At 43.0% G+C, this 26158-nt stretch overlaps 1 protein-coding gene across 1 annotated transcript in view; it reads right to left on the minus strand.

Moving 5' to 3' along the window:
• The window catches only part of SPRED2 (sprouty related EVH1 domain containing 2), a 59370-nt gene that overhangs the window by 11807 nt on the left and 21405 nt on the right, over window positions 1-26158 (minus strand). The window contains exons 2-4 of the mRNA XM_053937069.1: window positions 14608-14785; window positions 13114-13282; window positions 10282-10346 (exon numbers count right to left, since the gene is read on the minus strand). Of these exons, the coding sequence (XP_053793044.1) occupies window positions 10282-10346; window positions 13114-13282; window positions 14608-14785 (412 nt within the window). The remainder of the gene's footprint in view (window positions 1-10281; window positions 10347-13113; window positions 13283-14607; window positions 14786-26158) is intronic.

Genomic DNA, 26158 nt, shown 5'->3' on the forward strand with positions numbered 1-26158 from the left:
ATTACCACAGCTGTCCTCTGCTAAGGCCAAGAGAATGGCCACCATGGTCTGAACTGCTGAAGGCAGGGGATGGCCACTGCTTCTCTCCCCCACCAGTGCCATCACCTGCTCTGTGGGCATATGCATGGGTGCAGGACCACAAGAATGCAGCCCAAAATCACTTTTCCATCAGCTCCCTGACCTCAGCTGACCATCCACGTGGTGGCACGGAGGTACAGAGAGCAGAGGTGGGGGAGGCTGGAAGGGGAGCTCCTAATTTTCAGGTGCTGACAGGGAACTTAGCACATCCAGCCCTGCCAAAAAGTGTTCCTTTTGCAAGATGGGTAAAGAAATAAAGGAGGAAAGTTCATAAGGGGGTGTTAAACACTGGACAGCTGAGCGCAGCTGGGAACAGATGGCTCCACAAAACTCACCGTGAATCTCAGCCCTTCTATACAGAAACTTTCAAGGAGGGGGGCAGGGAGTAATATTAAGGGGGTAAGAAAAACACTAAAGAAAATTAAATCAGCCAAGCTAAAAGAATTGATGCACCTAAACCATCATTAATGTCTTCAATGCATCTAATCCATCATTAATGTCTTTGCTATGTACGCTGCACCCTCTAAATCCAGCAGTGCTCCTCCTATATAATACAACAGGTTACAAACAGAGGGAGAAAAAACTAAGTTAAATGCAAACTTCCCACAGAAGACTGATATGATATTTTAGGAAGTCAGTTAGGGGTCATTTATTCACACAGTTATGAACATCCATGATATTTTAGCTGGAATTTATCACCAAAATAGAAGCCAACAGCTGATGCAAACTTTTAAAATATCCTCTTCATATGCACTGCAAATATGTCAGGCTCTGCTTAAAAATGTAGTGGTACTTATTTACTTCTGTCTTTCCTTCTCCTCTTGCAGAAAGTGCCAGAGACATATGAACTGCTTCCTATAATCACTTCTGATTTAATTTTCATAAAGTATGTACAAGATACAGGGCAAACAGACCCTTAACAAAACAGAGGGGAGGGAAGGAAATGGGCGTATTTAGATGCAGCTTTTTATAATGCATTTCTGTACTGGGCAGAGGTCCACTCTGAGCTCCCCAGACTCCTGTATTCTGTTGTTCATCCTCAGTTACTACTAAACACATCCTGGGGGGAAGAGGGGACACCACCTTACGATATTTTCTCAGTCAGAAAGTTGTGGTGTTTCTTTACTGCTTTCTTTTGTTCTTTCTTGCCTTTTTCTTTCTAGGGGTGGGAGGGGGAATCTGTCAACTTAAAGAAAAATCCTGAAGCATCATATAAAAGCATGTTTCATTGGTAAGCCAAATAACTCCTTTTCTTTCCCAAATTCTCCAAAAAAAAAAAAAAAGAAAGCCCAAGTAAAGAAACAAACAAAAAGCCTCCAACTCCAATAATTTGAGAGGATCCAAAATTCAAGGACGCACTCCAGGCAGCCTCAACTCTCTGTTTGTTTTGGGTTTTTCTTTTCTACCTGTTACACAAGACGACAGATTGAAATCAGATTTGCCAGTGTTTACACAGCAGGTGGAATTACAGGCTCCTTCACGAGGAGGAGAGCAGCTCATTTGCCCCACATTTCCCACTCAGCTCCCTCCCTATCGCTGCCCAGACGGATGCTCCAGCTCAGCACCAGGAGCCAAATGCTTTTCCCCCTGCCAAGGGTGCAGAGAGCTTTGCCTGCTCGCTGCGTCCCTGCGGTCCCACAGCCCTGCTGGGGTTTGTGCCAGGCAGCCATTCCCTAATCCCTCCTGCTGCACTACAGGAAGTTGTCAGTCATCGCTGTGCCCCTGGCCAAGGCTGCCTCCTCCTTCCAGCAGTGTTTACACCCCGTGCTGGATCCACTCTGCCTGTCATCTTCAAAGGCAGTGCCTGGGGCCAGCCAAGGCACCCCAAATCCAGCTGTCCCTGCTGCCTCCTCCTGCTCTGGGACAAGGCATTTTGTTCCAACACAGCAGCCAGTGAGACTGCAGCTTACAAATATAGCTGTCTGCTGAAAGCCACTTCCTCAGGTTGGATATGCAAGTAATGGAAAAGGCCATTTTCTGCCTCTGTCAAATTTTCAAGCACCCTGATGACGAAAGAAAGGCCTATACACTTCAAAGGCTGACTGCAGAGCCCAGATTAAAGAAAAAAAATCTAATGGAAAGCTGCAGTCATATCAGTCATGTATTTTCAAGGTAAAAGCATACATTTGGCCATAACACACCCCCATCAACACCGCCTCAGCTATGCTGGCAGCTCCTTCTAGTCTCAGCTGAAGGATGAACTTCACAGTAGAAACATGAAGGAGGAAAATGCCACGAATCCTAAACCAGACACAAGTGCAAGAACCACCTTACTTGTATCACCAGCACAGCAGAGGTCTTGCAGCAGGCAATGGATCCAGGGCTGGGGGTATGCAATGAATTTCAGGTGGCACCATGAACAACGGTGGGGTGGCAAAGATTTTTTGCCTCCTTCTCTGCCCATCAGCTACAGTTTCCCTTGAGCCAGCACTTCTGCTTTTCCAGCCATACAGTGAGCTGGCTCCAGGAGCTAAACCACCGGAAAAGTATTCGCTTTCTTTTATAGGGCTAGTTTTTGGTTCACTTCCCTGGGTTGGCTCAGCTGTGCTAGGAAAAGGGGGATGGAAGAGCCCCTCTCTGCTCTGCTGAGGCTAAAGATGCATCAGTCAAGTTGCATCCCTCAGTTGTGGTTTCATATAGGTGCTAAATAACTCCTGCAACCCCAAATCCTGCTCCCCCACATCAAGTTCACTCTTGGTGTGACTGCTGCAAAAGCAAGGTGGGGGAACTGAGCTGGCTGAAAAATAACTTGCTTTTCACAGGCATCTTGACTCAAATCAGGAATCAGGTCCCCCTTACATAATACCAAAGAAATGCCCTGGGAACCATGGCTGAACAAAAGAGAAAAAAAAAAAAAAAAAAAAAAAAAAAAAAAAAAAAAAAAATTTACAAAAAAATCTCATTTACCATTCTGTTTTACTGTATGTTAAGAAAGGGCAATTTACTCTTGGTTTTATTTTGTTTCTGACACATTTGTGCCTTAAATACACAAATGCACTACAAACAAATGCAAACAAATGCACTACAGCATTCAGTTCCAGAAGAATTGAAAGGGAACACGCTCATAAACAGCTTCACACTTTAACTCATCATATAGTTTAAGTACATTACTACACAGCCAAATTATTTTTTCAGAAGACAAGCACGCAGCTAGTTGATTGCAAGTGTGAAATGGTGCTACAACACACTCTGATCACAAATTCACCAAACTACATCTAGAGAGGCACCAGCCAAGTCACCTTTGTACAAGGAATCCTACAGACAGGTCTGCTAGTGACATTTTTATCTTAAAGGCTCATCCTGCAAGAAAACAACACCTTCAGTAATCTGCAGATTACTTAAATTAATACAAATTGTGTTATACACAACAAAAATTATAGAGTACAAAATGTAAAGAGCTGGTACACTGAGGTATGGCACCATATCATCATCCAAGCCCAGGGAAAGAGCAAAATGAGTGTTGAGAAGGAGGAAAGAATTAGGAGAGAAGGAACTCTCTTTTGAACTGCTGGAGCAAACTAAACAAAACTGAATACTTAACTGGTGCACAAATTACAACACAAGTTCTGGCAAGATGCAGCTATAAGGAAACTTCCACCATTGCAAAAGATCAAATTTCCGTTTCCTGCAGGATATATCCCAATCCCACTGCACAACCAACTGTGTTTGTATGTGGGAATGGTACAGAGCCAAAAAATACACTACAAAAAATGGTCTTGAGAGGAAGAATTGTGACAAGAGAAATTGCTTACCCTCAGCAAAGTAGCTCAACACATCCCAGTCATTGCTATAATTAGCTACATAAAAACTACAGAGCAGTGAGCCTTAGAATATCTGATAGCAATGCAGATACTTTTTGATTAATAATTTGTAATTCACTTATCGAGTGAAACAGCACCAAAGCAACGGAAATTCAGTCAATTTGGGAATTGTGTTAAAATGCCAATTTCTGATCTGCAGTAAGAAAAGCATGCTTTACCTATCAGAGAGTGACACAAAAGCAAAAAACCCTCATGATATATACAATAAAGCAATACATAAATCATCCAAGACCTTTACTCCCCCTCCTTTCTTTTAAAGGAAGCAAACAAACCTTCAAACTTTCTCCTATCTGCTCCCCTGAGCTCTTCACTTTCATCTTATGAATCTGTTACACACACAAGAATAAAGAGATTTCATGTTCTGTGTACCTCCACACCACAGTAATTTTTATATATCCTTCTGTCCAAATGACAGGTTATGAGTAAGAGTAAGCAAGGACAATCTATAGTAATGGCCTCTACATTTTTGAAGGACTTAAGGAAAAGAGCAGCTGCCTTTCCAGATTATACCACTGTTTCAGTGACAATAGTATTAAATTATCAGTGAGTATAGCCTGCTTGTGTTGGCAGAAAGAGCAAGAAAATAAATGGGTTAATTTCCAGCACCACTTGAAAGAAACAAGAGATCCTCAAAGAGAGGGAGAAATACAACACTAGAAAATAAACCTAACAGCCAGAGGAAAAAACTTTCCACTTGACCTTCCCTACTGAAAAATCTCTTTCAGCATTGGTATCCATTCCCATTGAGTGATGTGAGTTTGTGTGGGCAAAGTTAACCTGAAGGCAGGAAAAAGCCCCAAACAGATAAAAAACAGCTAGCCTCAAAACTGGTGAATAGTCAGGACCTTTTCAGATTTTTGAGGGAAGGATTTGAGCATGCTGCTTTTTCTGTGTGTGAATTTCTCTCTTCTTGGCAAGTACTTTTTTTTTTTTTTCCCCTTTAAAATCTGAATTAGAATAGCTGTGGTTTACAATGCAAGCCCAAAATCCAGACATCAGAGGATGTGGCTAGCAGCAATGAACCCTTTGGCTGCTCACACAGAGCACAGCTGGCTGCTGGGCAGGAAGAAGAACAGAAGGCAGGCCATCATGTCCTGCCACTGCAACAATCCCCTTGTTGGTCTGCTCAGCCTCACAGAGCAAACAAGGTGGATTCGCTCGAGGTGATGACCCCATCATTCCCACAGAGAGCTCTGTGCCTCCAAAATGCATTTTCCCCTTCTGCTATTGGAGGATGGCATTAAGAAAAAAGGAAATTGCAAGCTCTTGTGGCTCCTCAATCTCTGAGCACAACTTCTGACTGAAACACATCTCACAGCTCAGTGTTGTTCTACTCCCAGCAACGTCATTTTCCACAGAGGGCTGGGATGAGAGATGCTCCAGCATCCAACAGAACTTACAAATATATTCCAAAGTATTTGGACTGGGTTTCTACTGTCCACTTTAAAGAAAAAAAAAGCCCCAGTTTTTCTTTAAATGAACCATCTGAATATGAAACAACCAAGCCAGCAAGAAAAATTAGATTTAGTGTTTATCTAGCTAATATAAATCTTCTAAATTTTAATAGTGAGGCTCTAACATGCTTGAGGCCCAGATGGGAAATGAAAGTAGACAAAAGGTTTCAAGGAAAGGCAGCATAAATCTGTTTTTTTTAATTAGGAAAGCAGAAGAGATGCAAAGAGGACTGTAATGCAAACATCTGCCCCACTATGCACCGTTCTGGTGAAGAAGAGGTAATTGTGTCTGACTCTGAAATGACTGTCAGCAGTATCCAAGCCACATAATAAACTTCCTAACTCAAACATCCCCAAGCACAGGAATCCATGTTCTGACAAGAAAAAAGGGACAAGAGGCAAAGGATTGCTCCAAACACATGACTTGGTAGTGAAAACATGAGCCTGAAGACTTCTGCTGGAAGTCCAGGAAGAAAAGCAGTGGCAGCAAGATCTGTCCATATCACCTGAGTGAAGCAGGAGAGTATTTCCCCCTTCTTGCAGTTGGGGGACCAAGATAAGTAAGCTTTTAGCCAGGAGTCAACAAGAGAAGCAGTGGATTGAGTGTGTGCACCTTGAAACGCAATTCTGTTGCTCAACCATGCACCTCTAGATCACGCCTGCTTGATCTGCCAAACTCTCCAGGTCTCATATTGAACAAAAATAGGATTTTAAAAAAAATAAAAAAGTATTGATTATATAAAATATGTGTGATTTTAACATGCATATTACACGTAGTAAGGTTGAGTTTTGCTGTGTTCGCCCTTACATTTCCCTTAAAGCTAAAGGAGACTGAAGTAATTTTTAGAGTCACAAACCAGAACGAACATGGGAGCTGCTGCTCCTCCTGCCAGTGGGTGTCTTTTCTTTAGCACTAAAGCAGGCACAAGGCTGCAGATTTATCTGAAAAACACATGAGTGGTGTTTCACCTGAACTGGTCATAAGGTTTCAGAACAAACACCTCTGCTTTTTCAGATGGGATGCTAAAATAGGCCATTTCAGGCACTCTGCAGACTCTGGAAGACATTGACCTTTTTTCCTTGGAATCAATTCACAATTTTAACTTTGTGGTCATGTGGGATTATTATCTGTAATTGAAAGTAGAAGTGTAGATTAGGGAAAAAAAAAATTACACAAGAACTCAATTATATGGCAAGTTCCGTGGCTGAGGAACTACAGAATACACCCAGTCTGTATTAAACCCTATTTCTGAAGCAAATGTTAATTAAAGAAGGCTGAAGATGCAAGCTGGATGGATGAAGACAAACAGAACAATCTCAGCCTGTTGCAACGACAGTGTTTCCCCAACGGAGACAGAACGGATGGCCAGTCTTACTCAGATTGCATCTCTTGAGAGGACGATTTATAATGTACCAGACAGAAGAAATTTATTTGCTAACATATGGAAAACATTTATGGGCTCTTTGGAGGATCTGAAACTCAAGAAACACAACTATGTATTGTTAAAACTCCTAAATGGAGATTTCATTTTAGAAATAAGCATTTTTCAACTCGAGGCTGTGACATTTAGTTCTATATACTGTTGTTTCCTGCCCTGTCAGGTATGAATTTCAGAACAGGTTGTTTGCTGTAGGTCTAAGCCACAGGACAAGTATTAGCTGGCAAAGTCCTGTTTTTAAAGATATAACCAATGCTTCAGAAAGATGGATGGGGAGCGTTTCCATAGGGATGGGGCAGGGTATTGCTGCCCAAGTTATCATCTCGTCTCTGCAAGTTACAGTCATGGGAGGAGACAAGACTACTGACACCAAGTGAATGCTCCCACAACCACAGCTGCAGATTATCAAACACCCCAAAAAAGTCCACCTTCTGATACAAGAAAATGGTCCTCCACTAATCCATGCAAGGTCACAGCCTGCAGGAGAGCTCCACCTCTGGGGCAGAAGTTCTCTTCCCCACGGAAACAGCCTGCTGGACGCCTGGAAGGGCTGCGGGCTGGCTGAGGGATGAACAGAACGGATGATGCACCAGTCACACACACGAAACCACGCACATCCCACGGAGCCATACTGCAGCTAACAGGAGCAGGGGCTTTAGAGAAGCCCCAACAACCAAAAGCTGTGTCGGGGTCAGGGCTTGCATGGAACGAGGGGGGTTGTTCTACAGCTGGGAGCATTATGTTGGTGCAAACATCTGCGCACGATGAAGCCGGGGTGGCCGGCCACAAAGCAGCCTCAGAAATGTGAAGTTTTGGACCTGCTGTGCTTGAACAGATTGAAACATCTTCATGAAGAGCAGGACCTCAGGCCAAATATTTGAGGCAGCAGTGCAGCAGCAATGGCTGAGATTTTCAGAGACGGGCAAATGACTGATTAAATGACTCAATCATGCAGATACTTTTGAAAATTCTGCCGCACGCAGTTAAGTTTATTCATGCATGTGTGGGAGAGGGGGAGGATTGTGAAGATTTTAATAACTACCTTAGGAAATAAAAAAGAACAAATGCACTTTCTCTTTAAAACAGAGAAAAAAAAAACCCCAATCAAATAAAAAAAATCCACTGCTGTGACTGGAGAAGAGTATACAGAAAGCTGTAGAGAAATTTTGTGTGGAAGGATGACCAAATGGACTACGATACATGAGTCAAAAATATGTGCAAAGAAAGAATGGAACAGAAGGGTAAAAATACAACATTTCACAGCCCTATCAATTTCTTCCAGTTTCAAACTGCTATGTGCTTCAGTATGTTATTTCTGGCTTATGCAGTCTTCATACTTCACCATAACCTACCAGATAAAGAGGAAGTTGAGAGCTTTGAAGAACTTAAGGACTGCAGGAAAAGAAAAGACTTCATCCCAGAAAAACAAAGACATATTGGGGAAGGTGATGTCCCCAAAGCCTTACTTTTGGAGTATGACAACACATCTGCCCTGGTGTGCCATCCTGACAAACACCACGATGCAAGGTCCCACCACCAGTGAGGTCCCACCAGCAATGAGATCCCTCTTGCACTCTGGAGATCATAAAACCCTGCAGAGAGCACTGCCAGGCAGGACACAACTCGTTCCCCCAGGTCCCAACAAGGTGCCAACACCGCTGAGGTTTCCCTCCTTGCTAATGCTATTGAGCAGCTTGTTCCTCCTTCTCCATCAGGCCTCCTACCCATAAATGTCTGCATGGCAGGGAGTCACCTGTCACCTCCCCAGGGTCAAGTAGGTGGGAAAAATCTCCTGCAGCTCTGGCTCTTCATTCTGAATGCAGGAGTTTGAGTGATTTTGATGCAGCTGAAGCAGGATTCATCCAATGTTTTCAATGTAAAACAACACCTACTTAAAGGCAACAAACTGGTGGCTAGTCATTCTTCCCCCTTGTAAAAATCATTTTTTGAGTTTAAAAATCAACACTCAGCCACAAGATTAAGCTTGTGGAGAAATTCAGGAGCACTCCCAGGTGCCTGAACATGAGCCAGTAGGATTTTAGCAAAAATATACTCTCCTGTTTCCACAGGCCACTAGTCGCTGCTTAAACATTGAGTATGCCAATGTGTAACCCAGTGAGAGCTGGCACACACCCATGCAAGGCACATTTTGATAGTCATCCGCTTTCTGATGAGCACAGAAGAGCCACACACACATCAAGAGTGACTGTCCACCCCCAGCAGAGCACAGCTCGTCCAGCGGATTTGGGAACAAAGCCGCACATATTGGTAAAAGGCTCTGGCTCCCCTGGTGCCTCCCCCGTCTGTCCCATCCCAGCCCCTATAAATCACTCTGGCAGGTAGTTGGGAAGCAGCTGCTAATGATAGTTTTGCTGCAGAGTGCAGGAAGTCACCTTTTAACCCTGCCTGCTGTTGTTTGTCTCCCTGAGCGTGACAAAAGGACAGATGTGGAAAACACGCCAGCCCTTGGGAAGATCCGGTCAAAACTCAGCAGGGAATCTGACTTGGTCCCATGCTGGCGAAGCATCACCCTCAAAAAACACCTTTTGGCTTTGGATGCTTCCTGGGACTCATTTTCAAGCAGCTTGATGCTTGTACTGACTTTTTCCTCCTTCACCCTAAAAATCCAGGGAAGTATCCCAATGAAAATTTTGAGTTTGCTGTTGCTGCACTGAGGATATCCCACCTTCCCCATTCCGGCCATCCAGGCCCCACAGGATAAGGAGTGCATTTGTAAAATAACCAATATGTGCACACGGGGGTTGAATTCAGGTGAGCACAAAACTTCATTAACAAAGAAGTATAGAATGTGAGCAACTTGTTTCCAGCCCATGGAATAGTTCTAATCAGAGCCACATTTACACCTAACAAGTTTTTTTTTTTACTTTTTAACTTTCTTTTTGAAGTTAGTAGCTTTAGTTTCAGCAAAACTCTGTAATACATTTTAGACAACACCACAAATCAACCTCCAATAGTTCGCTGCTGTTTAAATCATTGCTTCTTACACACATGCCACACTACTGCCTTCTTCCACCTGAAGAAGACTGCCTGAACTTTCTACATTCCATGTACAGGTGAAACACCTCTAAAGTTTGCTTGTTTACAACTGTGATCCAAAACCTTATTTCCTGAGTAGCAGTCCTCTTGCTAACTACCTGAGTTTGCAGGAAGCCTCTCACAGACAGAGAGAAGTATTAGCAGGTGTGTGCACCACCTCAGTCTAAGCCAAGAGAAACTCAAGGGTGATTATTTCTTCACTTCTAGCCCCTGACATCACCTGCTCTGACATGCTTTTCAAGTGAAGACAGGAGGCCAACAGGAGGCCTCACATTCTGTAGAGGATATACTTCCATCAAATAAAACACACCCAGTGCTCAAACACGGTGGTGGCTGAATGCCAACCCTGAGGCATAAAAAGAAAAACCTTTTCTAACCTGACCATGTGAACCTGAACATGAAAGAGGAGGACCCTGGGTGACATGTACTCACAGTGAAGACATCATCGTCGCCGACCTCAGCCTCGTTGTGAAGGGTGGAAGAGGAAGTTGTAGATCCTAGAAAAAAACAAACCAACAGCTTTTTAAACATGTGACATTTCCATTAAACTTTTTTTTTTTTTTGAGGTTGTTAAACATTTGGATTCTCACAGGTTTGTGTGTTGTAGCTGCACGAAAGAGCGGCTCAAATTAAGGAAGAACGACCTGTCTGGTGGTAGCTGGGTTGGAGAGGTAAAATCTGAAAAAAATGTTTCTTGAAACGCAACTGTGTGGCTGCCAATGCTAATTAACAATGATAAAAATAGCAGTTACCATTTCCAATTACAGAAGACTAATTTCTCAGAAGAATGGTAAAGCTATGTACTAATCAGCGCTCCAGGCTGATTCTTAGCTGTCAAGAAATCACATATAACTTTTTCTTCACTTTCTCTCTAAACAGGGGGGAGAAATAACCTTTAATTTAAAATAAAACGAACCTCACTTTGACAATGAAGAGTTAGGTTGGATTTTTTTTTCCTTTTAATTTTGGAAGTTGTTATATACTCTAAAGGTCTTCTCTATTATCGCCTACTTCTCAAAGAATCACCTTGCCCCACGTAAACAAAGTATTTGAAAGGAGCTGATATGTGTAAAACCACAGACGAGAGAAAAATACTGGGGTACAATTTTCATTAGGTACATTAGGCAATCTTCTGGAAAAGTAGGGAAGCATATCAAAACACTTTCCTCACCCCACAGTTGCTCCTGCAGAGCTGCTCGAGGGCCTGGTGAGCACCCACATCACAGAACAGCCTCAGGGAAGGGGCTGCTCACCGTTGCTGGACTTAACACCAAATTTATGCTGTACCTAAAAACAAGTGACTCCTCTCCCTGTACCCAATGAAGATCCCACACACCCCTCCTGGCTGGCTTCATCTACCCTAAGGCTGCCAAGGAGGGTGGGTACAGCTGGGGGGAGAACCCTCAAGTCAAAGGTCTGTTTTTTTTGATGGAAGCCCATTGTTAGACTGAATTATGGCCCCATCACATCCCTGACCAACACAGCAGAATGGCTTGTACCACCTTCACTCTGGAAATTTGTTAAAATAACGTGTTTTATATAATGCTATTGGCACCAGCCTTGGCTGCTCTCAGTTGCATCATCACGAAGATGTGCAGAGCTAAGTGTGAAAGCCCACTTAAAACACTGAGTAATGTGGAAACATTTGTGCCATTTGCTACATTAGCTTTTAAATTAAAAAAAAAAGCTGAAGCTCTATGGAGCTGCATAGGGTTCTTGTACCTGTGCCCCAAACTTCTGATGCTACAGGGAATGAACTATTGGTTAAATATTCACAATAAAGCAGTGATTTCATGATGTGAAGTTCTGAATGCACACTTAAGTTGTGCTTAATATTACCTGCTGAATTTGATCAAGTATGTGAACAAAAAATGAATGAAATTAAATCTACTGCCCAACACTGTGTGTGCATGAACAAGCTATTGTTTTTCATTCAGAAAGCCTTATTTGGAAGTTAATGAGGAACACATTCATGAGGATCAGCCTGTACTGTTAATAGGATAAATATAGATTTGCTGATTTTGAAGTATCTGAGATATAACAGAACTTCATTTTAAATACCTCCACTGTAATATGGCTCAAGAAGAGCAAAACAGGAGTTGCCAAGTACTGGAATCTTCAAAATACTACTCAATACATTTGAGTTGTTATCTCCTTGAAACTTTGCACAATCCCATGCCACTTACATAAAACATCACTTTTATGACTCAAAATGTTTCACAGTTTTAACAAGAAGAAGCAAGAAGCAAGTCTACCTGTAACTTCTCGATGGCACAGAAAAAAGCAAATTTTTAAGAACATCTTTCCTCTAACTGATGAGGTATTTACCAGCAATGAGCCCTGGGGGATTAATCCTCTTCTAATATCTACCATGTTCATGTCAAAGCAAGGACAGGCTATCCAGAACATGAAGCTGTCTTATGGAGCTAATGTCCTCAAAAAGAATACACATCTATACATACATCTGAGTTAGTATCCTCAGAAAATGTACCATTTGTATATAAAAATATCCTGGTCACACTGAAAGAGAAGGCAAAAGGCTTTGGACTACTAAGTCCCTACATAAAGTAGTAGGGCTTAAAAAAAATCAAGAAAAAATGCATGAAGAATCAAATTTCATTAAAATAAAGTACAATTGAATTAGAGCTGTATTGTGATTGCCTGATTGCAATGAAATGTGAAAAGGAAAAATTTATGACAACTTCAAAGCACAGACAATTCAAACACATTTTTTTACAGAATTAAAAAAACAACACCCCAAAGCACAACAAAGTCTTCAAGAACTACCATTCAACTAAGAGGATGCAGACAAAACTAATTACTGCAAAATAAAACCAAAACCAAACCCAGTTTTATTCAACTCCAGGCAGGAATTAAATCCTATGATTTAACAAAGACTCAGTAAGATGAGATTTGACTGCAAATAAAGAGCCTGGGCTGCTTGAGTTGCCATCACAAGGGTGAAACCCAAGCCTATCAAAAAAAGCAGTAAAAACAAACTTGGTGATAAATAACAAGAAGTCTTGACAGACAGGATTGAAAAATACTTGACTGAAACACCCTTCTAAGAAAGGGATGAGAAAACACAATTCCTAAAAGCTGGGGCTTGCTCACTCTAGGATAAGGGCCTCAGCTGCACTTGGACACAGGCACAAGAGACCTCCAAGCCCAAGAGCTGATTTTAAACACTTCCCTCTTCCCAGCTCCCTGACTCAAACCCCCTGCCCACTCTTCCAAGGGTGGAAGTGTCCACCCCCACGCTACCTTCAATGAGGTCCTCGATGGCTTTCCTCACTCCTCGGTCGAAGGCTCGAGCGTCAGCGGGGCTTTGAAAAGTGAGCCCAAACTTTCTGTTGTCAACTTTCCAGTGGTGGAAGGTGGGGTTTGCCTTCGTGTACACCAGGTCCTTCTTCACAAAGCACTCCAGCACCACCTGGGAGGGCGTGAGCCCCAAAAGAGGAGCAAAGTCACTTTTCCCACCCCAAGGACACAGCCAGCACCGTCTCAGGCCGGACCCAAAAAGCAAGCCAAGTCATGCCTCACATGGAGAACATCCTTCCCTACCAAATTATGGCTAATAAACACCAGACACTGTAATTGTTCTCAAAACCATTGCACATCCATCTTTTGCTTGTGCTTTGAGTAGGCGCTCGCTCCCTGCCCCAGGAGCATGTTTTGGACCCAGTGTGGCACAGGTTAAGCTAACGGGGGGCTCAGGAGGAATGAGAACCTCTTCCCTCAGTAATTTTGCTCAACAGATATTTTATCCACCAGCAGCAGATTTAGGAGGTGCTGCAACACTCCCCTCACTGTTTTTAAATTGTTCACCCCCAGCCAGACACTCATCTCAAGTTCTGCTGTGCCAAAACCATCTCTAGAGTGATGCTCAGGGACAACAGGAACGGCTTGTCATGTCTTACTCCACCCCTCAAAACCATAAGCATGGCTCCTAAATAATGTCAAAAAAAGCATCCTAAGCAAACAGCATTGCAAAAGACAAACCAGAATTGAAACAGCTTTAAAACATTAGGCTTTTTGAAAGCAAGATCATTTCTGACTCAAATAATGCATTTTTTGAGCCTGTGGAGGAAGTGCTGCTTTTAAGCCAGCCCATATCTTCACAGGAGTGCATTTCAGAAGAATCAAATACATAAAAACAAGATAACAAATGATAACATTTCAAGTGGCCCCTGGAAATCAGGAAAAGGCTTTATTAATTTGATTTGTGCAGGGATACAAGAGAGCTCCTTTTTAGATAAACAGCTACCAGGAGAAACCGAGTGTGTCAATTCATAAGAGACAACTTGTCTTCATATTCTCACTCAGCTTGTTCAAACCTTGAACAGCACGCAGCATAAATAATTCATGGCCCTTTTAAAAGGCTTGCACTGCATTACTCAGTGCAATGTGACTGGCTTCATGGGCTCTTTACACTTCAATTCACTTCTCACTTACCCCCGCACTAGGTCTAAGAAAAAAAAAGAAAAAACCACAGGCCCTCTTTCATTCAAAGGGGATCTTTGCACATGGATGTCAAAAATTTACCTGCTCCTTCCAGGTGGCATCACGCCAGCCTAGGTAGCAAAAGATGGCAATTCTAGATGAGGATTGGGTTTGTTTTGTCCAATCCCGTATTATTTGCACATGCCTGTTTTTCATATATTTAAAAACCCAAAACTTGCAAAAGAATACAATAGCAATAGATTTGGGATAATTCTCATTATAAGAACAGACAGAAGTTGAATTAGGATCTATTACCAGTTTGTCTTTCTGCCTTTCACCATGGATTAGAAATCCACTTCTTCCATTGCCCTCCGGGTACGTGACCTTGCAGACGCCAACTCTACTGAGACCGCCTCCTTCTTGCGGCAACCATCCCCCACTGGAGTCATCTCGGGTCATAACCACAGCTTTGACTCGCACAATATAGCTGTCACTGCAACGGCAACAAAACAAAAACAGAACCTTTTGTGAGCATCACGGTCGCATTCGCAGCAGCTCTTCTTGAGGGTGGTGTTTAGACGGCGCTGCGCCGACCCCAGCGGAGAGTTTCTGCCCGGGATGGGTGTCCACCTCTGCCATGGACGGCCTGGAACGCTCCAGCCATCGTAGGAAAGAGACCTGCCACATGTCAACAGACAGATCATACAGCCTGTGGTCCCTGACACTCTCTGCCTCCTGCAGCTAGGGACAGGGACCAAGAGAGTGGGGTGACCCAGGCACCACCCCAAGGCCAACTCCCACACTGGGGCATCAGGTCTCCAAAGTGCTGGAAGAACACATGGAGCTCAAATAACCCATGAACGAAGTGTTTCAAGGTTTCTGTGATCAAATTTGTGAAGCGAGCTTTGGAAGATGACACTCAAATTCCTCCACGTCTGGGACCGTTTTATGGGGAAAATCCCACAAATGTGGCTCCAGCTGGTACCTCAGATGAAAGGAGACAGAAATCGGCTCAGCTCAGGTCATCAGGACCATACCATGCCCCTAAAACAGTTTCACCAGCATTTCACAGGGCTTTGAAAGTCAGAGTCTCCTAACCTCACAAGAAACTATTCTGGAAACACCCAAGATCTGGGGATAATCCAGACACCTACCACAAAGGTTTACAAGAGCCCCCACAGTGGGAGACTCCAGGCCTGCCCTGTACCCTTTCCACAAAGCAGTTGCTCCATCACCTACTGGGGACATCCCCAAGGTCACTCAGAAGCAGAAAAGCCCCTACAGAACGCAAGGAAAAGCCACACACCTCGCATGGAACGTGCAACAGACTACAAGCTAAAATGGGTTGTGCCACGCACACCCACGGCGCTGCAGAGCTGCTGAGGCACCCAGTGGTGCCCACAAAGCTGCTGCAGGGCACTCAAACCTGCAACATTAACATCAAACCTGGGACGAGAAAAAGGGATGTGCCCATGGACTGCCCATCTCCAGATCACCAGGTGACCTCACCAGGAGAAGGAAGATCAACACACAGAAGGCTCCAAGAGGCAGCCTTTCAAAATGACAGGTATTACCCTTTATGGAGAGAAATTCCTCCCTGTATCCAGATATTTTCCCAGCATCCTCTACAGCATGACAAGCAGTAGTAGCTTTCTTCATCCTGCACCAGGTAAAATTGCCTCATTTTCAGACTATTTTTGCAGCAGTTCAGCTGCTAACACTTAAACTCCAAGTTTCCCTTTCTCTGACACAACCAGATCTAACATCTAAGCAACCAGCCTCATGGATCCTACCTGAAAGCAGTTTGAGGACAAACCAAGGGAAGCAGTGAGCATCTTCTGGGACCAGCTTATCTCTTCTGATCTCACAAAACATATGCTGCAATTTTCTTTTCACAGCCTTTATTTTATGGATATGCCAACCTTCTCACTGGACCTACACGATGACAGCAGTGCACAGATGCCAGAAGCTCATCCCCTGCTGCCCTGAGTACTTTGCAATGGCTGATAAAAAGCTTTCCAATCCTATACACAGCCACAGCTGACACACACAAGGTATACACAGAACTGAGAAACCATGTTTTTAAGAATATTTTTGCTCGAGTCCTTAAAGCAGCTTCCTGGTACAGTAAACAGGGTAAGTGTGTCTATAAATGGATCCAGTTACCTTTTTATTTTTTAATGAAAACCTCTTTCTAGATTTTACAGAGGCAACTTTAATCTCCTGACTTCCTGATACTCAGAAATAAGCAAAATACTTCAGCTAATTTCCTACTGTGCAAAAATTGAGCTGCTTCCATCCAAGACAGTTTTTATTCTTTGTACCTTTTCCATACTGTCTATAAGGATTAACAATTAGCAGATTAAGTAAAAAGAAAGCCAACTATACATTTCTACATCTTTCTACTATTCCCCAAGGATCCTTTCTGGACTTATTTTTAGCTCTCTTCTGAAGTCAGAGCCGCTCAATACGACCTTCCCTCCTATCCCCCCACAAAAGTCATCCACAGAAACTGCTGCTTCTCCTTCCACACTTAAAAATTGCCACTGGCATTATAGCTTCCTGCAGGATTTACCATTCACTTTTATGGCAGCAGTTGGAGCCTCTGGCTGTCCCAAAAGTAACGTTGCCTTCAGTTACTTTGCTGCAGAAATTGTCCACTTAAAGGAAAATTAAGCAAGAAGCAGCTACTCAGCACTTTGTGATTCCTGACAGTTACTTGCACATTTCCATCCCCTCTCAGTGAATTCTCTAGGCTCCTAATTGCATCTGAGTATTACTGGATACCTATACATTAAATTTAGGTGCCATGACTATCCCTGCCCATTATAATGACAATCTAGTGGGGCACAGAGACGCATGGTTTTCCTCTTCATATCCACAGCTATCCATGACCTATGGCCCTTACAAACTCTGCCACCAGATGCTGAGATAACACCATTTAAACTGTGTTTTTCCTATCCTGAAGACCAACCTCCTTAAAGATAAAAAGCCAGAAAATCTAGTTTCCATCCCCCTACCCCTGCAAGGCGACCTCTGTTCCCCTATTAGACAAGAGCCTTGTCCAGCAGAAGGGTTCACCTTTGGCAGGGCAGGCAGAGCTCTGGCTCCATTAATGTAATCCCCAGCACACTTTCCTGCACGATCAAAAGTCACCAGTGACGCTGGGCTCCCTGCAGAGCTCTGTCCTCACTTCTGCTCTGCTCCAGCCACAGCCACAGTTCCCAAAGTGCCACCTGTGCCACGGGACTTGGAAAAAAAGAAAGGAAAGATAAAGGGAAAGGAGGTGGTTAAGGGTTCTGAGGGCTGGACATCTTGGTTTAGTCACTGGATTAGGACCCAAAAGCTGCACATTGAATTTTCAAGGCTACGCACAGCTTCCTCCAGTCTTCTATGTCTAAATCCTGCCTGCTGTTTCCATCCACAAGCCTAGAATAGGCAATGCTTCTTTCCCTCATGCCAGTGTTGATAAATACTTGGGAGGTACTCAAATATTTCAGTTCCATATAAGGATCTTGCTTCCTTAGTGTAAAAGCTGTTTATTTTCTTTGCTATTTCATTTTACGCGACTGCATCAAGGCTCTGGCTGGTTCCAAGTGTTCCAAATCCTGAGGAGCAAAGGAGCGATCTGCAAATCCCATGTGTGTGCCACTGATGAAACCTTGGTGCACTGGAGTAGCAGAACAACCACATTCAAGCCATCCATCTGCATTTTTATCATGGTAACTGCAATTCAACTCTGTCACAAGAAATGGTTAATGAGGTACATGAAAATATTTGGTCCATTACAATTAATGAGGTACTGATAGCTAAAAATGAAACAGTTAGAGAAAACCCCACAGTAGCCTTAGTTTCCCTTGTTTTATTGGATCCTTGAAACTTTTAAGACTGCTCTAATTGTTGGGTTTATGGCCTATGAGCTATGCTTTTCATGCAAACTATTCTTAATTATGCTCTTAAATGCTATCTTAACCCTACAGATTTGTCCTCAACAGCCTTAAAAGCTTGGGAAGAAAGTATCTGAAGGGATTACCCAGCTGCATGGCAGGCAGCCAGCTTGTTCCAGGGCTGCTCCAGGTTGTCTGCCTGCCCCACCCTGAGTGAAGAAAAAAAAGAAACAGAATGAACTTGGGGAGTAAAGGTAGCGCCGAAAAGCACGTGTTGTTTTTATTGGAAGGAAAAGAGAACTCTTTAAAAATTATAGCTCGTGGGTATGCACATACATCTATAAAAGTAAAATACAGTGCGTGCATGTCTAATTGCTTTTCCGGAGGACACAGAATTTTTCCTAAACAAGAAGTGACTGAATATGACCTCTGTCATCACTGAACCCTGGCTTCCTTATCTACAGTCCAACTCACAAAGCATTTGTGTGTCTAAGAGACAGGTGACACTGGAGGCTGACAGAAGTGCTGTCCCCCACCATGTACGCATGGGGCTGCCCTCATCCTGTGCTCTCAGACATAAACCACATCACCTCCAGCAACACTAATGGGGGACACAGCCATGAGCCCCTTGTGTGGCCAGTGAGGGCTTAGGGCTGCAATCCTGCATCCAGGACTAAAAACCAAAACAATTCACTCCTTAATTAAGGTTTAATCTCACCAATGTCTTTGTAAAAGGAGGGTCAAAGTAGACAACTCCCTTCCACCAGCTGCTCTTCTTTTCCACTTTGCTTCCAAAGCAGCAACTGCAGATACCATCAGATGTCTAAAAATCCCAAGGGAGAAGGAAAACATAGTCCAACCCACCACATTTACTACTTTTTTTGAATGACATTTAGTATCTAAAACACTTCCCAGACACCTTCCATAATTCAGTAATATCTTTCCCTCTAGCCAAGCTACTTGACCAAAACACAAGATTATAAACTTCTACAATATTGCTGCCAAAAGGCACTTTGATGTTTTCCTCCCTTCCCAACTCTACAGCTTACAAGGCCAGAAGAGATCCAGGTCTCAGAAAAAAAGGTATTTGCCCATAATGGGTTTCAACATTATGGACTATTGTCTTTTAATCCATGCATTGACATTTTCAGATCCCAGGTTTTAGGGAAGAGCCTTAAAGGACAGCAGGAGGCTGCTAATGCAACAGCAGCAGAGGTCAGGCACATAAACACTATTTAGACTATTTGGATCCAAACAAATTTAACTTTACAATTACTAGGGCATAACCTGCCTCTGGCTGACCTGGATGTATTTCACAGTGCCAGGTGTTTTCCCTGCCTCAGCAGCTCCAACAGCTGGAGTTAAAGCCATCACATTCTGCCCAGGTGATTGCTGCAAGTTGTATTGTGAGGCTCCTCTCTGCAGTTCATCCCACAGCCAGAAAACAGGGACATTAAAAGCTGCTATTTTTGGAGTCCCACTTCCTTGATCTGCTGGTCAGTTCATGAACCTTCTTGCAAAGGTGACATATCTGCAGATTATAACCAGCATTTTCTTCTTCAAATCCTAACTCAGCAATTTGTTTGAAAGCAAACTTCTGAGAGTATGCAGCTATAGCAAATTAAGTTGATATTTCCATACCATTTAGATTTCCAGCAGGTTTGAAACTTTTTCATTAAGTATCAAAACCACTAAATATCACCAAGAAAAAAAGACATCTGTGTCTCTCTGGCCAGATCAAATGTTAGAATGGAATCTGAAGAAAACCATGGAAAATCTCCCAAAAGTTTTCCTTGCCCTCACCTCTGCATCATACCAGGAACAAAGAATCTCTATACCTGTAACCCAACTCTTGTATAACCAATTTGCAACCTGCATTTTTCTGGTTTTCAAATCAAACACCACCAGAATAAAAAGGGCACCTGGGAAATTTTAGTTTCCACACAGTCAGAGTAAATACAAACAATTCAGTCTCTACATTCCTTGCTCCAGAGATGCTGGCAGAGCCCAGAGCAGCCCCAAAGGCAAAATGAAGAGGGGTCAGATCTCCACAGCCAGTGCTCGGCAAGCCTGGGTTTGCTTCCAGCACTGCAGCGCATCCAAAAATCCTCCAGAGGAAAATCTAACAGCAGTTTTGTTTGGTTTGTTGTTGTTGTTTTTTTTTCTTTTTTTTTCCCAGAAGAAAAAGGACTTCTCAAAAAACCAAGACACCTGCAACAACCCAGCCGCCCGCCTCCACATCTCCTTTAAATGCCGAGGCAGTGAGGAACAAAGGAACCCTTTCACCAAAACGTTTGTTCAACATTTAAGGCTGATTTTATTGAGTTTACGAGAAACAGCTCTATCCTAACTAGCTCAAATGGGATTTCATAATCCCGTAATTAGTTCAGATCCTTCCAGGAAGTATATGAGAATTCATTCCTGAAATGCATACATACATTATATATATATATATACACACACACACACATATATATTAAAAAATATACATATTATATAGTCCTGCAAGGACTAAATCTATTTTTTTTGGCCAGTGTAACATCCTCTCCTGTGCCAGACTTGCCCAGTGATCCCCACAAAGTGCTGCACACGTGGGCAAAACCTCAAATGAACTGGAAGCAGCTTTTTAGGGAAAAAAGCTGGCTTACAAGTATGCTGATAGGCAAGCAAAGATCCACGGATGCAGCTCTAGGTCTCTCCCCAGAAATTAGCTTATTACACAAACAATATTGAATTAAAATGACATTTTAACGGCATTGGGGCAGATTAATTTATGACTTGTGTCTGTATTGAAGCATTTATGTAACACTGCTGAAACTGTGTTAGAGCTGTCAAAAGTCACAGCAAATGTTGTTACAAAAATACTCAAAACAATATTTGATTTTTTTTTCCCCCTAAACGGCAGCCATGACATCACGGGGACACACACACTAACAACAGAACCTTTAATGAGCAACCATTCAATGAAATCTCTGAAAAAAAGACTTTCCTTCAAATTTGTTGAATGGATCAATTTTGCAATAAATGGTTATAGATGCACATGGTATGTCTTGAAAAGTTAAAAGGGGCAGCATAATATATTAGAATAACTTGCCCTGCACCTCATGCAGTACAAGCAAGAGTTACAGCCTCAAGTCCTCTTATTTTTGTGCAAGGGTACAAAATATTAACAAATTACAAGGAAGCTAATTAGTACTATCATTTACAGTAATGAGTAATAAATTGTTGTTGCATGACAGATGGTATTTGTTTTATACCACATGTAAGATAAGCAAAAGTCACATAAAAGTTTAGCCAGCCAAATAGGTAGATTTCTAAGATCTGCATCCTGAATTGATTCCCCTACATCAAAAAAAAAAAAAAAAAAAAAAAAAAAAATCACAACCAAGTTCTACCCTAATTTTTTTCCTAACTAACATAAACTGACCATAAGCATTGTTATTGCTATCCTATGTTAGCTAATGAACAGCAATGCTTAGCAAAAAAAAAAAAAAAACCCACTGACAACCACAGAAACTACATTCCATAAAAATGATTATGTCTGCAGACATATACAGAGTATTCCTGTAAACTCAAAGTTTACAAAGAAAAGAAAAAAAATTGCTCACCCAAAGGAAGTTGAATTTTCTCCCACTCTCCTCCATTTTGATCAGTGGAGACTACAACTATATTTATTGCTCTGTAAACATCCTCAATGACATGTATGTTATAATTATGAAGAGCAGATAATATTTTGCAAATATTAAAAAAAATAAAATAATTCTGTGACTCAGTTCCAGCTGGGACTATATCAGAGGAGGGGTGAGGGAGTAAGCAGGATAACTGCAGTCTAAATCTAAAGGGTTTTCATCTTTTGCCAGATAAATGAATGTAAAAAAGAAAAGAAGACATTCTTGGCTGTATCAAAACCAGCAAGCACATTGGTTTTGCCTTCAACCTTTTTTTTATAAATCCCCTACTCCATCAAATGTCCATGAAGAAGGACATCAAGGGAATTAGCTTCCCAGGCAGCATCTATTTTTCCTGCTGGAATTTAAAGAAAGGGTGAATGCTAAATCATTAGTTCTGGGAAAAAAAACTGATACACAACCATAAATGAAAGGCTGTGTCTCACAGAAGAATTCTTACATATTCACTGATAAATTATATGCTGATTTAGACAACATTCAGAAGGGCTGTGGGGGCAGATGGGGGGAGGAGGAGGAAAAAGAACCCCAGGAGTAAAAAACACGGAATTATACGCAGCCAGAGCACACTTACCTGCTGGGGGATGCCATTTCCTCTGCATTTTAAACCTTTACTGCTCCTTTGCAGCACCATTGCCACCACCAGCCTCCCTGTCTGCCCCGTGTCCCAGCTGGCTGCTGCTTCCCCCCATGCGTGATTCAGTCTCCTGGAGGGATGTGCTGCATTGTGCGGGGTGAGTCATCCCAGAGGTATTCTGCACATTACAGCCCCGGCCGGACCATTACTCATTCGCAATATCCTCCCGGCTCGGAAGAGAACATCGACCAAAGATCCTTGTTTCCCCACCCCGGTTATAGGCTGGGAAAAAAAAAAATAAAATAATTACGATACAACTGCCATAAAGTCATGATGGGGGTGTTTAGCAGCAGCTGATGGGGCAAACGTGCAGCTGAGAGGCTGCCCAGCAAGGCACCCATGCACCCAGGGCTGCCAACAGGTCCAAAGTTGAATGCAGGTGTCATTTCCTCTGGTAGCCTGTCAGCACTTTATTCCCAAAAGCTGCCAACACAGCGCTGGGACCAAGGGTCCAAACAACTCAGAAGGCTTGGAGGAAGCACTCAGTCTTCCAGTATGTCTGCCTCCATCACAACTTTTAAAGGGGTTTTAAATACTTCCAGTGGGCAATGAGTTGGTATCTCTAAATATCAGCTACAGATCCTCACACACCCCATCTCTGCTGGCAGCCCACACAGCTGCAGTGCCAACAGCTGCATCCCTGCACACGAGCTTTGTGTCAGACACTGCGTCTCAAACGCTCCCCTTGCTGCTCAGGAACCGCCTGGACAACTGCTGGAACCCCTCGCTCAGCCAGGGTGTCGAGTATGTCCCCACAAGTTCTATGATGATCCCTAACGCCCTCTCATTAAAGCAGAACTGCTGCTCAAGAAATGCCTCAGCACCGATAACGAGAATAAAAATTGTGACACTAGGGCTCTGAAAGCAGCTTCTAAAAATACCTGCCCAGTTTCTGAACTAATCTGTGCTGATGATTAGGCAGGAGGGGAGAAGAAAGCTAAGTGTTTCCAGGCTCAGCTGCTTCTGTCTGCCTTAAATCCAAATGGTTTTAACCCTGATTTGGGACAAAAATCCCCTCTTCCCCAAGGTGGAGAATGATGACCAAGGTGATGTTGCGTGCAATCATCCTTCAGAGGAAAGCTGCATCCCCACTTTACAGACACAGACAACCTAAAATCACAGCTGCTCCTGAAAACTTCATGCTTGGACCATGGAAATGTTGAGCTAAGGACTAATGAGGCTTGAATCCAGCTTCATTGAGCAGACACCAGGCCACATGGAGGATGCTGGGACTAGATGGCCTTAAAAGGTCCCTTCCCATTCAAACCATTTTGATTCTATGATATTCTGACATCTGTTCATTGCTTCTCTCCAGCACTCAGCGAGCACGTGTGCAGGTGCAGCTGCAGGCACCTATTTGCAGCTTGGGTGGGTTTTGTCATGACAATGGAATCAAGCTACAGTCCAAAGTCATGGTGAAGACAACAGGCAGCATGCAAAGTTTGTTACAGTGGTATCAACAGATAGCTGCATTTACTAAATTTTAATATACAACATAAAAAGATCATTTAGTTTAATGGCCAGAGAATAGTCTGTGTTAGTAGAAGTGCATCTGCAACCAGTGGGTCAACTCATTAGTCAGAGTAGCATGCTATGCAAGTAATTAATATGATAGGTGGGGTTATTTTAGATTTTAATTGCACATCCCCAGTCCACATCTCATTCTATCCAGATGTGCCAGAATCTGCCACCTCACTTTCCTCCTCAAGCCCTGCAGCAACACTGCTTTTACCTTCAAATGCTTAATGCAGCACCCATCAGCTCAATCCTCATCTGTCTCCAGCAAGAACTCAGCACACAAGTCCAAAGCAACGTCAGCCAGCAAAATTCAAGAAAGCTGCCTGGCACTTTTTGCTGCAAGTCCAGTTTCTAAAGCTTTTCTCCCAAGGGAAGATGAAATTAGCCTCCCTGTGTAAGACAAAACTATCCTTGAATAAGCTGTGTTGTAACCGTGTTTTTGAAACAACATCTTGAGCAGTTACATCTCCCCAAGTTTTCCTGTTTTCTTGCCTTCTTACTGATCTGCAGGCCAACCCCAGCCCTGGTCCTCCTAAAAGCTCAAGGCTCAGCACACAGAGCGACTTGGGACCATCAGAAGGTTCTTACAGATGAGCAACATCAACCAACAGTTCCAGTATGACAAATTACATAGAGAAGCCATCACACTGTACAGGTACCACAATCTCACAGCTGCTGTGGGGCAACTCTCAGCTGATGGGGCTGGGTTGAGCCACCACCTGGGTAATCTCTGCAAAGCTCCTGCTCTGCCCAGGGTCAGGAGCAGGTGGGGATAAACACTGTGTGTGAAAATGCAAGAGAGAAAAAAAGCTCTCTGTTACAAATGTTACAGCATGCTCAATCCATAGGGATGGAAATAATGTCCTCACCTCTTGTCTACATCCAGAAGCTGTTGCATCAGTCAAGAAGAACCACCAACTAATTCAGCTGGCTTCAAGCCCTGCTCCCAAAGGTTTTCTCCAAAGGGAAGCAGATATCAAGTCACTGGATCAGCATCAACTGAATCACTCACTGGGTTCTCACCTTTGCACATGTTCGTTAACCTTAAGCTTAAGCTAACAAACCTCAGCTCCAAGACGGGCAATGCTGCTGCCTTTTAAAAAATATTACGATTAACATAAAAATTATTTTCCCCCTTGAATACTGCCCAGTCCAGTAGTATCCAACCCTACTAGCTTGGTGCCACAGTGAAATATCCTCCAAAGTTTTCTTGCAATTCCTAGTGTGGACCAATGAGTGGCTGTGCCAACACATGAACATCTTCCCCATTTCCCAGCAAAATTCATGCTGCTACAGGGTTCTGCTGTTAGAAATCTAAAGTAAACACTGCACCTGGAGAGCCAGCAAGGTGGTGGATCTGCCTTTTGCTGCCTGCCAGCCAACTGCAAGCATAGTTCAAAGAGCTGAGACAGTGGCTGGAGCAAGAGGAGATGGAATTTTCACTGGAGCTGCTGGAGCACTGGTAAAGAGAATGAAATTCAGCCACCTTGTTAACAGCAGTCATGTCAATGGGCTGGACTTCTGCAGCAAAACATTAACAGAGCACCCAGGACCAGGCCCTGGCAGTTGTGAACTGGGCACAAAGATATCTCAGCACACAATTCCAGTGCAGTGTGAGGTTCCCAGCAGGGCCAGGTCCATTTTGGGAATACTGAAACTTGTCATGCCTCACCCTCTGGGAACACCAGGCAACCTACTTTCAGTGTAGTAGTCAAGATTAACCACAGCAATATTGCCTGAACACTGCTTGCTGTGCCTTGTAAGAGGTAAAGGTGACTTTTCACCAACTTTGTTTAAATTTAAAAAAATAACAAAACCCAAAATAGAATAAACAAAAAAAAAAAAAAAAAAAAAAAAAAAAAAAAAAAAACAAAACAAAAAAAAAAAAACCCCAAACAATCAAATGCCCTCCAAACAAACAACAAGCCCTAACAAAAGACTTCATAGGCATGGTCAGTGTAGTTTTATGCCCAGCACTTGAGAGACACCCACTGCACTTATGCTGTCCTGCTGTCCACAAAGCTTTCTTGAATACCGGGGTCATTCAGCTGCGTCACAGGGAAAAACAGGAAGCATGTCAAAAATAGGAAAAATGGCACAAAATTAGATCTTTAGGAAGGACTTCAGACATTTTATGA

This window comes from Vidua chalybeata, chromosome 3 (assembly GCF_026979565.1).
Source record: "Vidua chalybeata isolate OUT-0048 chromosome 3, bVidCha1 merged haplotype, whole genome shotgun sequence".
NCBI classification, from domain to species: domain Eukaryota; kingdom Metazoa; phylum Chordata; class Aves; order Passeriformes; family Viduidae; genus Vidua; species Vidua chalybeata.